The sequence below is a fragment of the Thalassophryne amazonica genome, chromosome 21, assembly GCF_902500255.1.
Source record: "Thalassophryne amazonica chromosome 21, fThaAma1.1, whole genome shotgun sequence".
Classification (NCBI taxonomy): domain Eukaryota; kingdom Metazoa; phylum Chordata; class Actinopteri; order Batrachoidiformes; family Batrachoididae; genus Thalassophryne; species Thalassophryne amazonica.
This window is the reverse complement of record NC_047123.1, coordinates 12,972,724-12,987,080: the sequence shown is the minus strand read 5'-3', so window position 1 is coordinate 12,987,080 and position 14,357 is coordinate 12,972,724. Positions and strand designations below refer to the sequence as shown.

The window sequence follows — 14,357 nt, the reverse complement described above, 5'->3', positions numbered from 1 at the left end:
GAACTCACAAGCATTCTAGCCAACACGGCTCCCACAATAACCAAAAAACGACACTACTGATTCGAGGGCACCCGGGGAGCACCCAAGCCCCGGTGTCAGATGTTAGAGAGCCAAGCAAAAACATCATAAATCCCTGACAAAGACAAAAACATGCCAGACCGAGCATATAGGAAAATTAAATGGTATCCTAGGACTAGACAGGGCCCAATTGAATCCAGGGCCAAAACGACGTGTTGCTTCAGGAGGACCGCAGCCACACCATCCACTCAATCATCAGGACTACCTTCTCCACCGACACAGGTCGCAGTCCATGGCAAGCAGACCATCCCTTTTAGTCGCCCTTTACGACATGCAGGAAATACAGCGGGCCTATTCTCCAGTTCTCCCTGAACCTGCAGGGGGCGGCATGTGTGTGATGAGTAAATAGCTTTTTTGCGTAACTGTTCGGGTCGGCAAATTTGGCTATGTGCGCAGTCAAATCAGTTTTTTGTTGTTATTATTACCAGTATTTTTTCTTTCGTAATGTTGAAATTTGAGCAGCTCTCACAAACCAGCTTCTGCACTGTGCAAAAACATTCAGCTGGTCGAACGAAGTCAAACTAAACACTAACATTACAAAATCGAAGCAAATGATAAACTGTCAAGAACGACACCAAAATGAAATATGGACGAACTGAGGTTTTCATTGATGAACTGGTTTTCATTTTTCACTGTCGAAAAATTCATTCAAATTTTTTGACAGTTTAAAAATGTGAGGAAGCACCAGCTACAGGAACAAAGCTGCATGAAGGTTAAACGATGCCAATGAAAGTCAACGAAAGTCCAGATTTCTTGTTTCGTTTGGACTTCATTAGTGCCGTGTTACCGGGCCATCAAGACAACTTATTTTCATTCAACCAATTTTCTTATGGTTGAGGTCCGGGTTGCATGTTTGACCCAGGTGCAGAAGCTGTAAGGCAGACATATGAGGTAAACACAAAAGTTTATAAACATACCTCATGAATAAGGGGGACTGCGCAATAGATGTGACAGACAGGGCAACCGGACCAGAACCAGGAACTGACAGGACAGAGACCAGGGACTGACAGGACCGGAACCAGGAACAGATAGGACAGAGACCAGGGACTGACAAGACCGGAACCAGGAAGTGACAGGACATGGACTGACAGGACAACAAGACCGGAACCAGGAACTGAGGACAGGGACCAGGTGAAGTGAGCCTGTGGAGCTACTGTGGCTGGATGAACTGAAAGGGAGATTAGAGGCCTGGTGAGAATGTGCAGGTGCACACCTAGACTTAAATAGTTCCTTCAGTATATGATTCAGGATCACAGTTCAGTTGCTGATCCGTTTCCTGAAACGGATCCTTGCAGGACTCCACATATGACCTCTCGACAATCAGAATTTAACCATTACAGTTTTTTACAATCACTTCAACGCTAACCTCTGAAGTGTATGCTCAATTTTCAAAACGTTAGTTGTCAGCACTTGTAACACAGTCAAATCATTTGTTCAGAACCTTGCATTGTGTATTCATATCATTCAAGAAAACTTGCAGTTCTGAATCTGTGATTCAAATGACTCACCTATCGTGAAATACTTTTGGAACATTATTTCAGATCACACACATGCAAGATATCAATAGCTTCACTTTTAAGTTGTTTTTTCAGTCCCTTAAATTACTGCAAATAAAATTGATGCATGTTTCAGTCAGGTTCTTTTTGTGGTTCTAAACAATAGAGACAGTGGAATCATTGAACAAAATGTGAAATTAATGTTTGAAATACGTACAATAGTAACAGGTATATTTGAAGAATGGCAAAGAAAAAAAGCCATAATGCCATAAACAGTAGCCATAAAAGTAAGTGAAACAAAACATTTTGATCCATTGCCTTGTAAAAAGTGAACATTTGTAAACAAAAACACAACTGTAACATTGTTATTTGCCATTTGCATCAACTCTTTCTTCTGGAGTTGGCCATAGAGTCTCATCGACATCACAGGAAATAGTTTCCCTTCCCAGGCATTGGATCTAAAATCTTCCGGCATGATGAGTCCAAGCCTGACAATGATCTGCTGTTATTTCATCACATGCATCATCCAGTGGCCTGGAGGAGGGTGGCACATTCATGAGGGTGGCGATCATAGACTTTTCACCTCCATGCTGAGAATTCCTCTGTTGAGTAGAGAAAAGGAGACTATAGTGGCAAATATAATGCTATGAACAGTGGATGGGTCTCAAACCATGTGTGCACCACTTCAGCATGGTGGAACCAAACTTTGTCCCAGACTACCACATATGTGACTCCCTCAGTTTGACAGAGCTGCTCTAGTTTGTTTAAAAATTCCTGAAGAAGGGCTGCATTGTATGATCCCAGCACAGGTCTGCGTGCCGCCACACCATCCTCAGATAATGGCAGCACACAGAGGGAGGGTCCCTCCACGTTGTCCAGATACCTGGATTGTTGATCACTGCCCAATCAAATTTCCCCCTCTCCGCCTTGTTTTGGCCAGGTTGATGCCAGCCTCATCTATGTAGAAGAATTTGTGGTCGTCCTTTGCAGCATCCAGCTCCATCACCCACTAAAAAGAAATAGAAAGGCAATTAAGCTATAGAATGTAGATCCAGCTTATCCTAAATAACACCTGGTGCCTTTTCAGAATGTGGGCAATAGTCAGCAGACTAATGGCTTCCACATTACAGAATAGATCGACATTGTCAACGGTGTGCTGCTGGATGTCAATCAGGCATATATCATTCCTGGCCTGAACTAAATTGACCACAGCCAGCTCGTGTTGGTCAGTCAAAAGTCTGTCCCTGCCTCCCCTATTTGGCCTTGTCTCAGTGCTGCAGGGACATCAAAGAACACACTGAGGCACATCACCCACTGTGTGGTATCTGTTTGCATGTACTAGTCCACTGGAGAGACACTGTAAGACACAAACTGTATTACAGTATTGTAAATCATTATACAAACAATGAATGTTTATGAGTTCAGTGGTATCAATATTTCATGAGGTGAAAGCTGGAACAAACCATTCAACTTGAGTGGTCTGTTCCAGCTTTCAAATTTTTTATTTTTTGCCTTGTCCAGTTCCCTGGAAGACTTTATGTTTTTCATCCCTCTTGGTTTTGTCCAGCCAGCGAGGTACGTTTCTTTACATTATATTGTGTTACGCATATAATAATAATGATAATAATAATAATAATGACTTTATTCCAGTCTCAAGAATACACAGATACTTGATATGTACATACAGTAAGGTCCATATCTGGGCAATTACAAACTTATACAGAGAAGTTCGTATGTAACATCCATAACCAGTGGGTCAGGTGATCACCATGTTTACATCCCCCCGACAGCGGACGCAGCCACTGCATGTGAGATAATTCACACTGCCACAGCAAGGCTGCAGACAAAGCACCCGGAGGCACTGATGATTGTTTCTGGGGATTTTAACTATGCAACTTTGGACTCTGCTTTGGCTGCTTTTCATCAGGTTGTGGACTGTCCAACAAGACACGACAGGACACTTGAGTCACTGTATGTTAATGTGAGGGGTACATACAGAGTCACACCCCTCGCTCCTCTAGGGATGTCTGACCACAATTTGGTCCACCTATAGCCTCAGTGCACTCCTCTTGTCCAAAAGCAGCTGATAACCACTCGCTCTGTCAGGAGGTGGTCCCCTGAAGTGGAAAGTGCCATAAGAGACTGCTACAGAACCGTAGTCTGGGATGAGCTGATCAACCCGCATGGTGAGGACATAGACAGGCTGACACAATGTCTGATGGATTATCTTAACTTCTGCGCAGACATGGTCTGCCCAACCAAGACCGTCCGCTGTTACACTAACAACAAACCATGCTTAACTTGGGAAGTCAAAGCTGTCCTCAACAGGAAGAAGGCCACCTTCAGGAGCAGAGACATGGAGGCAATGAAGTCAGCACAGGAGGAGGTAAAACTCTGCATGAGGGAAGCAAAGGACAGCTACAGGAGAAAGGTGGAGCACAAACTGAAACAAAATAACATGAGGGAGGTCTGGGAAGGTGTAACAACCATCACAGGCCATAATAGAAAGACCAGAGACACAGGGGGGACAATGGAGAGGACGAACGAACTTAACAACTTCTTCAGCTAGTTCAACTTGTCCATGCCCCCCACCCTCTCCCTCACTGCAGACACCTCTACTTCTTCCATCAGCATGCCTCCCCCAAGACATCACAGCATCAGCCCCATCCTCACCCCCCCCATCTCAACACAACCTCCTCCATACATCACTGTGGACCAGGTTAGAGGACACCCGAGGAAGCTTCATCCCAGGAAAGCGGCAGGCCCAGACAAGGTGTGTCCCTGACTACTGAAGACCTGCACAACTGAACTGGGAGAACCGCTACGTGTCTTCAACCTTAACCTGCAATGAGGGAGAGTGCCCACCCTCTGGAAGACTTCATAAATCTTTTCATTTCTTAAGAAGAACTGGCGCAGTGAGCTGAATGCCTTCCAGCCAGTGGCACTCACTTCACCACACCTGATGAAAACATTGGAGCAGCTCTTCCTCGACTTCCTCAAATCCCAGGTGCAACATGCCCAAGACTGTCTGCAGTTTGCATATCCTCTACCTGCTATACCGAGTCCACTTGCATCTGGATAATGGAAATCGCACAGTGAGGATTCTCTTCCTGGACTTCTCGAGTGCCTTCAACACCATGCAGGCTCTTGTGCTCCAGGACAAGGTGAACAGGATGCGAGTGGACCCCTGCCTGGTCACTTGGATCTCCAGCTACCTCATCAACAGGCAGCACCGGAGCACCCCAGGGCATGGTGCAGGCCCTCTTCTCTTCATGCTGTACACCTCTGACTTCTGAGCTGTGTCACATCCAGAAGTTTGCATATGACACAGCCATTGTTGGATACATCAGGGATGACAGAGAGGAGGAGTACAGGAGCCTAGTGAAGGACTTTGCTGCCTGGTGCCACACAAACCATCTACAAGTCCTTCAGCCCTCAGGCCATCAGACTGTACAGCTCCTCACTAGAGGGATGCAGCAACAGTGGCAACAGTAATTCTGCAACACTATAGAAGAGAAAAATGTGCAAGTAAATGCAGAGTAAATACTTAGGTGTGGCAAACCAGGAGAATGAAAATAGAGAAATACAATATAATATATGCAGTGAGTGGAATAAGTCCATAGTGAAGCAGATTTAACAAAAGTATCAGTGTCTCTGCTTCTGTCTCTCTCCATTGCAGATTGAAGACATTGTCACTCGTATCCAGGATGAGACAGATGGCGTGCCCATCAGAACTCTGAAAAGCTTCATGACCAAAATCCCGAGTGTTGTCACAGGTAAGAAATGGTGGGTGGGACGAGTACGACCCCATGTCAGTGTTACTGGACAAAACAAACTGGCTAACATTGGTTCGGGGGTTACTGGTTATTAGAGGATATTTCATGGACTTGCAGTGGTTTTCTTGATGACAGGCTTAGGTGGGATATTAAAATTATGACTATATTGTTACCTCACTGTAGTTAATCCATCAGGAATCGCTGCTTGAATCAGGCATTCCCTTCAGTGAGATTGTCAGCCGTTCTCTGAAAATAACATTAAAATTCTTTTTTGGCATTTACTAGCAGATCACAAACCAGATTCAGATGTGCAGACTAGGGCTTAATCGATATGGAAAATCTAAAGGCTGATACCAAATATTGACAAGGTGTAGAGGCCGATATTTACCCGCAGTGAAAAATGTCAAAGAGGTGTCAAAATTTAGTATAACACACTCTTAACACAAATCTTTCTTTAAAATGTTTTGTAGCATATGTTTAATTCACAGAAGCTTTCAACATGACATTCACATAAAAAGTCTGAGGAGCTATGAATAATATTATGATGAAGTTGACAGTGTTGTATAAAGTACCGGAAAATCACACTTAAGTAAAAGTACAGATACCCATTAAAAAATGACTTTGGTAGAAGTTCAAGTCACCGATTGAAATGCTACTCAAGTAAAAGTCTTAAAGTATCTAGTATTTATTGTACTTAAGTATGACAAGTAACGTACAACTAAATGTACTCAAGTATTGAAAGTAAAAGTACAAGTAAATGTTAATAATCAAAAATGGACTGATTGTTTTTATATTACAAAGTTTATCTAGGCTTGTAAATGACTGGTAGTATTAGTCAAAATACTGAAAATTGTTCACATCACACAAAAACACTTCAGAAACAAGGTTTCAAAACCTAAACGAGAGTAGGCTACTCACGAGGTGTTCACAGGAAACAGTTATTTATTTCTATATGTATTTATTTATTTTCATTGTTACATGGTTTTTTTCATTAGGTTCTTTTTGTCTCTTTCTCTAAAATTGTATTGTAACATTATTAGTCTATTATTATTGTCTATTATGTAGACTATTATTGTTTTTGCTATTAATATTAATATATGAATAAAAATACATTTAAAAAAATTACAATTTGACTCTTTTATGACAACGAATGCTGAGCCATTAATTATACAGAAAACAACACAAACGTGCGAACAGCTTAATGCTAATTTTAACATTGAAAACGCCATAGACATGCTTAGCATCGGTCCTGTTTTAAGTTATAAAATACATCTATCAACTGTTTCAGAAGACCATAACAGGTCGGTTTAACATAAAAATATTAAATTATTATAAACTATTAACAGACATATGCTCTTCAGGGTTTTAGCGAGAAAAAATTGGGATAAAGCAAAATAAATGAACCCACGAATCGTAGATTGAAGCACTGCTTCGATCTGCGAATCACTGCTTCGATTGGTTCAAGGTTCAAAGCAAAGCCGCGCTGCAGAAAAGTTGATTGCAGACCCGCTGCAGGTCTGTAATCGATGCAGAGAAATGATCATTTTCCTGACAAACATCCCACAAGTGCGCAACTGCAAAAAAGTCTACCGGACATACCTCATGACAAATCGGCCTGACGTCGTTGCAGTCACTAGTAATCAGTGGTGTCTCTGGGTGAAAACATGACTTTTTTTCGTGTGTGTGTTTGTGTTTTTTTTTTGTAACGAGTAATGGCATGGCGCATCGGACATGTATTGGAGTAGAAGTATGCAATTTAGGTCGGAAATGTAGTGAAGTAAAAGTGAAAGTAAGCTGAATTAAAAGCACTTTAAACGAAACACTCATAATCACAAGATTAGGAGCAAAAAGCAGAGGAACAAGTGACAGATAACCTGCTGGGAGGAGCTTTTTTTTTGGAGTGAGTCCGGGTGGAGCCGAAGAGGCCAGAGAGCCACACAGACAGACAGCAACCGGTGTGATGGAGCAGACTCACGCAATGCAAAATTCGTCAGTTTTTTGATATCTACACACACCCAGTTTGAGTAGCAGAACCTCTGCAAATTTGTATGAGGTGAGTGAGTAATCTGAAAATAAAACGTGACCTAAGTGCACCACTAAACAGCTTAGCCTTTAACCGCAGAATTAATCATTCAGCTGAGTGAACTTTTTATATTTGTAAATTGTTTGATGTAGTTTTTAATACATAACATATAACTTAGATTATTTTTATTTTTATTTTTTTTTAACTGTCTAGTAATCTGACCTTAAAGAAAATAGCACAGCACTGTTTTGTGTTTGTTTATATTTAAAGAAATATATTTGTTCACTTGCTCCACATCAGGAACATTTCGACATTTGCTGTGCAGAGAACCTTGTAAATACAGATACTCCAAAACCTAAAGTCCAGACTGAAAAAGAGAACATCTATGCTCTTCAAAATGGAAGGAATGTCTCCAAAATCTCAACCAAGAGGTTGAAGCTGTGGAGGAGACTTTCATCTGGTTAAATGTCCTCAGAGTCCAGCTCACCTGTCGTCTCTGAAAACACACCTGCTGGTACGCTACTAAATAAAGCAAAGACTCTTTAACCTATAAAATTATTCATGGACTAGCATCTTCTTACTCTGTGCATTGTAACATAAAATCTGGAAAAAGTGAAGCTCTTTGAACACTTCTCAGATTCACTGTATACAAATATTGAATAATGACTGAACCTTGGGTGCTGTGATTGTAATACTTCTTTTTTCAAACCTTAAATGACACAATTTAACAATGTCATTGTTATTATTATTATTATTATTATTATTATTGTTATTATTGTACCTTCTGCATTTACCATGTATAAAAGTTTTTCTGATGAAGAAAAATAAATTAATCTCTAGAAAAGACAAGTGTTGATTGGTTGGTTAGAGTGTTTATAAGTTGGAAACAATTGGGTGTAGAAAAAAATTAAGCACACTGTCGAAATTAAAACATCAACGTGGTGGTTTTTGGCTATAAATAAACTACAAGACTGAGTGCATATTGTCATCACGGAAAAACACATAACTTTGGAACTACAGGGTGTAGAAAAAAAACTGATGCAAACTGTTGGAATCAGTGATCAATGTGGAAAATTTGGGCTATAAAATACAGCACTCAGTGAGTGCATCCCTCTACCAAGGAAAAACACTTGATAACCACAGGGCATTGAAAAAAACCCTAAGCACATGGTGTTAAAAGGCTATAAAATCAAGAGCAAACTTTAAATGTTGTAGTTAAGTTATCGAGGTTCCACAAAATTAACCCGTGAAATATTTGATGTCCATTTATTAATTACTGGCTTATTATTTTTTCACCTGGGCAAAGCTGGGCACATGGCAATAATGCATGTAAAGAGTCATGCTAATACAGCAAGTTTGAGTTTGGTGTTCTGTCTATGGCTGTATACATGTACCTGAAGTTTGCATAAACTGGTCCTCTGTAAAGACAGCCCTCTATAGACCCAAAGGTCCATTTTCTCTGGATTCCATAGCATCAAGCAGATGGGAGTCTATGACTCCCCTGGATGAGATGCCACTCTGCCACAGGTTACTTCCCCAGCTTGGGGTCCCTTCACACATAACACAAAGTTGGGCGAAAAAAGCAGGAATTAGTCAAAAAAATGTGACAAAAAACAACTTTGGCAACCATGAAAACTTCCACCTGCTGTTGTGAGGGACACACGGTCGGACAGGCGTGAATGATACCATGGTGATGGTCTTGTGCACGGTGCCACACGTTCCACGTGGAACGTGTGGCACCACATTGTGCTCCCGTAGAAGTGGAGCAATTAGATGTTGGTCATAAATCAACAAATATATGGAAGTTCACATTAATGTGAAGCACAGATTCAGAACATTATAGGAACAATGAATGCACTGTTTAAATATAACACAGTTATGTTACTGGTCATGAATCTGTTTAAAAAACCAAGAAAACAAAAAACACAACAGTCTCTAATAATTAATTCCTGTTACGAAGAGCGGACAATATAGGACATGCTCCTGTTCCACATGACCCATGGTCATGCACGTAAACAGGCAGATGGAGTGTCATGAATGAAGCTGTGCGTTCATAACATGGACACATTAGCCAGTGCCGCGTGTCCAGGTGTCCAGCAAGCGGCACGTTGAAGGATACTGTGTCATATGACCTAGAACTCGTGGTGTACGTGTCAGTCTGATTGCCAGCTGAGTGTTCACATGATCACATGGAGCTTGTCACATGGAGCAGCCGCCTGTTGTTGTGCGTGCTGGTGTGTTCCCTGCTTCCCATTGCAAAGGTGACATTGTTTTTATGTATTTCCACATGAGGACAGCATGCACATGCACGCGCCTCACTGTGGTGTGTTGTAAGGTCATGGCCTTCATAACATGGTAGGTGTTCTCCAGGTGTGATTTGCGACTCCACAGATCCCAACAGCTGCTGCTGTTACGGATATGCCCACCTTTGCGATCAGCTCACAAAACAAAGTGTCACTCTCTTTTTCTTTGTTCTGTGATTATTTATTTTATGTATTTGTTTTGTAATTATGTATGTAGTTATAGTATTTATTTATATATTTGTCCTGGCTGTGTTCTCTGTGTTTTAATTTAACACGTCATGTGCACTGAGCCATCATTTCCAGCTGTCAGTGAGTCGCTGGCTCCTCTCACAGATCAGTTGAGAGGCGCCTTGCCATGCCATGTGCACTCAAACATGGCTGGCTGGTCCCCATGTGATCTTGTCTGTACATAATTATCAGCATGTCATGGGAGCATGAGAGCCCACCCACACATGCCCATTGTGTGGAGTGATGCTCATGTTGTTGATGGCACAACATATGTCCTCCAGCTGAGTTGCGAGTACACAGCCGTCATCTGTTCAGTTGGACATTACAGCCGTCAAGATGCATGCTGCACTGGACAGTGATCACGCTCCAGCCATCTCAGCAGCAACTAACAATGCTGCTTCGTGGTCTGGGAGCACGAGACACTCACACCCTACATGTGTTGCGGGGGGGGGCATACTTGCATGACATATGTGTTGCGTGGTAACGGCACACTCGTGGGGCATTTAGACATTGTGGAGCCATTTGCACAGCCAGTGCAAATGTGCCTAAGTGCCCCCACGACTGTTGCATTCGAAAAAGCAACACACATCTGGCATGCGTGTGTGTCACCCCCCACACACACACATTGGCATGCGTCGCTCCCCCCGCCACCACACACACGTGGTGTGCAGGGGGAGAGCACACTTGCATGACATGCTGATATGTATTTACAGACATGATCACATGATGGGGGCCGGAGAGCCACATCTGAGCACACACAGCCGGGCTGCAGTGACCGCACACAGTGCACCTCGGCAGGCCGCTGTGAAGTGGACCATCAGATCACGTAGCAGGTGATCTGAATGTCACGCGTGTCCGGCTCAACACACGTGTCCGGCAGAACACGCGCACCGCAGCATTATGACAATATGGCAAGCCGGCAGTGCCACAAATACACCACTTTCAGTCACGTATAGGGATGGGTATTGATACGATTTTATTGATATCTGTGCCATTATTGATTCTGCTTATTGATCCAATTCTTTATTGATTCCTTTATCGATACCTTTTGTGAATTTTGTACTAAAAGTAGGCTTTACAGGTTTTCTATGTATTTCATTGAGTCGTAAAGTAAATAAATATGAAATTGGTCACTGTATCCTTGATCTCTGGACATAAATAAAAATAAACAAAACAGAGTTTCGCTTTGAAGTTATTAATTCTGACTGGAATCTATCGTTCTAACTTGACTCAGCAGAGAGCCGTGCAGCATTTGGAGCTGTGTGAACAGAACGGAGGACGATTCTCGTTTCTTTCTCGCAACAAGACAGGAGTCCCAGTAACTTTAATCCGCACAAAAGTGACTCACGATTGACATATTCAGGGATGAAAGTGGTGAAAAACAAAAAAAGCTGAAACCCAAAATTACCCCCCAACACCACCTGCATGAAAATGTTTCAATTCTAGAAGCTCTGAAATACAATCTGGGACTATTCCAGACAATAAACTGCAGTGAGTGCAGCATCCATTTTGGTGAGAAAAAAAAAACAACTTATTCAAATTTATTCCAGTAGTATTCTGCTCTTACCAGGATGCAGCAGTTTTCTAGCTTGGCAGATAGTTCTGGAGGAAATCACTGAAGAAATTAACACATTGAAAATATGGTTTGACCGAAACAAACTGTCATTAAACTTAAATAAGAGGGATGAAATGGAGGTGTAAGAGTCACTAGGTGTTCACAGGAAACATTTATTTATTTCTGAAAGTATGAGGTCTATTAGAAAAGTATCCAACCTTATTTAAAAAAAAAAACATATGGATTTGAATCACGTGTGCTTGCGTGAGCCAACCTTGAACCTTCATGTGCATGCGTGATTTTTTCACGCCTGTTGGTTGCGTCATTCGCCTGTGAGCAGGCTTTGAGGAGTGGTCCACCCCCTCGGCAGATTTTCATTGTCAGGGAAATGGCTGAGAGACTGCTGCTTTGCTTGATCAAATTTTTTTTAGAAACTGTGAGGCACATCCATGTGGACACCATTCGAGAAATTCAGGTGGTTTTTGGTGAAAATTTTATGGGTTTCAAAGACATTAAGGGATGTTACTGTTACTGTGATGTTACGGCGGTGTCACGACGCGCAAAGCAACACCGTGATGAAGCGTCACAGAACATGTTCTGGCATGTCCAGGCACATCCACAATTTCTTGGATAATCACTCGACTGAAAAACCACCGACAGCTGTCTGAATGGCATCTCAAAGCCGTCCTGTGAGACCAAAACGGAGGTGGTTTTGTGTTGGTCCAGCAGCGAATCCATCATGACGCGCGAAGCGTCCGCTCAGCTTTCCATGACAAAATCTCTTGTTAAAAGTGAAATCTGCAGGAAAATGGGTGATGTCCAGCTCTTGTGATAACAAGAGAAAGTGCACACGATGGTCACGGATCCACAGAGCGATCCGTTTAGAAATGAAATGGTCGTTCAGCCTGTCGATGGCAGCTGGAGCGCGGCACGCCCCACAGCTGCTGTGGGCCGTCCTTAAAGCGACAGTAACATCCCTTAATGTCTTTGAAGCCCATAAAATTTTCACCAAAAACCACCTGAATTTCTCGAATGGTGTCCACATGGATGTGCCTCACAGTTTCTAAAAAAAATTTGATCAAGCAAAGCAGCAGTCTCTCAGCCATTTCCCTGACAATGAAAATCCGTCGAGGGGGTGGACCACTCCTCACTCAAAGCCTGCTCACAGGCGAATGATGCAACCGACAGACGTGAAAAAAAATCGCGCATGAAGGTTCAAGGTTGGCTCACGCAAGCACACGTGATTCAAATCCATATGTTTTTTTTTTTTTTAAATAAGGTCGGATACTTTTCTAATAGACCTCGTATTTATTTATTTATGTATGTTCATTGTTAGTTGATTATATTTTCTGTTGTGTTTCTATTCAGGTTATTTTTGTCTCTTTCGCTAAAGTTGTATAAAATATATAAATATTGTATAAATAATATATAAAATAAATAATCATTAGATTATTAATATATAAACAAAAATAAATTTAAGAATTATTACAATTTGAAAACAAATGCACCCGAACATGATGACAGCTGCAACTGCTTAATGCTAACTTTTAACATTGAAAATGCCATAGACCTGCTAACGTGTTAGCATTGCTCCCGTTTTTAAGTTATAAACTTCATCTAACAACTGTTTCAGAAGACCATAACAGGTCAGTTTAACATAGAAAAGGTAACTAATACTCACAGACGTATGCTTTTTGGGGTTATAGCAGGGGAAAATTAAGCGAAAGAAAGAAAGAATAAATGAAGCAATAGATCGAAGCATTGCTTTAATCTGCGAACCACTGCTTCGATTGGTTCAAGGTTCAAAGCAAAACCGTGCTGCAGAAAAGTTGATTATGGACCCACTGCAGGGTCTGTAATCAATGTAGAGAAATGATCATTTTCCTGACAAACACCCCCCAAAACAACGGCCACTCTGAAGGACGGATAACAATCGTTAAGCACAAAGCTTATTGATGTCGGTGGATCAAATCATTTCTTACCAATACCGAAAGGAACCAGTTCTCGATACCCATCCCTAGTCACGTATCACCAAAAATATGCCTTAACAAACACCATTTTGTCAGTTATTGCAGCGCTTTTCTCTCTCTCTTTTTTTTTTAAAGTTTATCTCCTTGTTCTCCTTTGTTTTACACTCTTGTTAAAAGACAGTGATTGTAGTGCAGTGGTAATGTTTCTGTCTGGTAATCTAAGCTTTTATAAATTGCAGGTTCAAATCCCATGACTGGCATTTATTTTTTTTTAACCAGGGTTATTTAACCGCAGGGTTCTGTATTGCATCCCCTTTTATTTATATCAGCCCAGTGATATTCACTAATTACGAGGTCTTGCGACCACTAATTACCGCGATGCGCGGAATTCCGCTCCTCTTTCCATGACAAAAATTCCTGTAACAGTGGAATGTGCCGTTCATTTCTAAACTGGACGCTGTCTTGATCTGGTATGTCATCTGACTAGCACAGGAATTGTGAAAAGACGTGGACATCAGCACTTTTTCGGCACATTGAGACAGACGGGCAGAGTTCCGCGCGTCGCGGTGGAGCCGCATGGCGCAAAGCAACGCCATGATGAAGCCTCACAGGACATGTTGGGGCATGTCCAGCTCATGCTCAATTTCTCGGATAATGACATGACTGAAAAGCAACCGACAGCCGTCTGAAAACCACCTGAAAGCCGTCCTGTGAGACCAACACGGAGGTGGTTTCGTGCCGTGTAATGAACAGCTCTGTGGCGCATCCCTCTGCTTTTCTTTCCATGAAAAAAACTCCTGTAACAGTGGAATGTACTGAAAAAGTGCTGATGTCCACGCCTTCTGCCTTTTTGTGAAAGTCAGACGACGTCCCGGATCAACAAAGCCTTCATGTTGGAAATGATCTGGTTGTTTCAGTGGGGTTTGAG

The 14,357-nt window shown here is 42.0% G+C and overlaps 1 protein-coding gene across 1 annotated transcript in view; it reads left to right on the top strand.

The window, feature by feature from the left end:
• The window catches only part of LOC117503563 (regulator of G-protein signaling 6-like), a 168,519-nt gene that overhangs the window by 21,049 nt on the left and 133,113 nt on the right, over positions 1 to 14,357 (top strand). Inside the window, exon 3 of the mRNA XM_034162823.1 lies at positions 5,254 to 5,350. Within this exon, the coding sequence (XP_034018714.1) occupies positions 5,254 to 5,350 (97 nt within the window). The remainder of the gene's footprint in view (positions 1 to 5,253; positions 5,351 to 14,357) is intronic.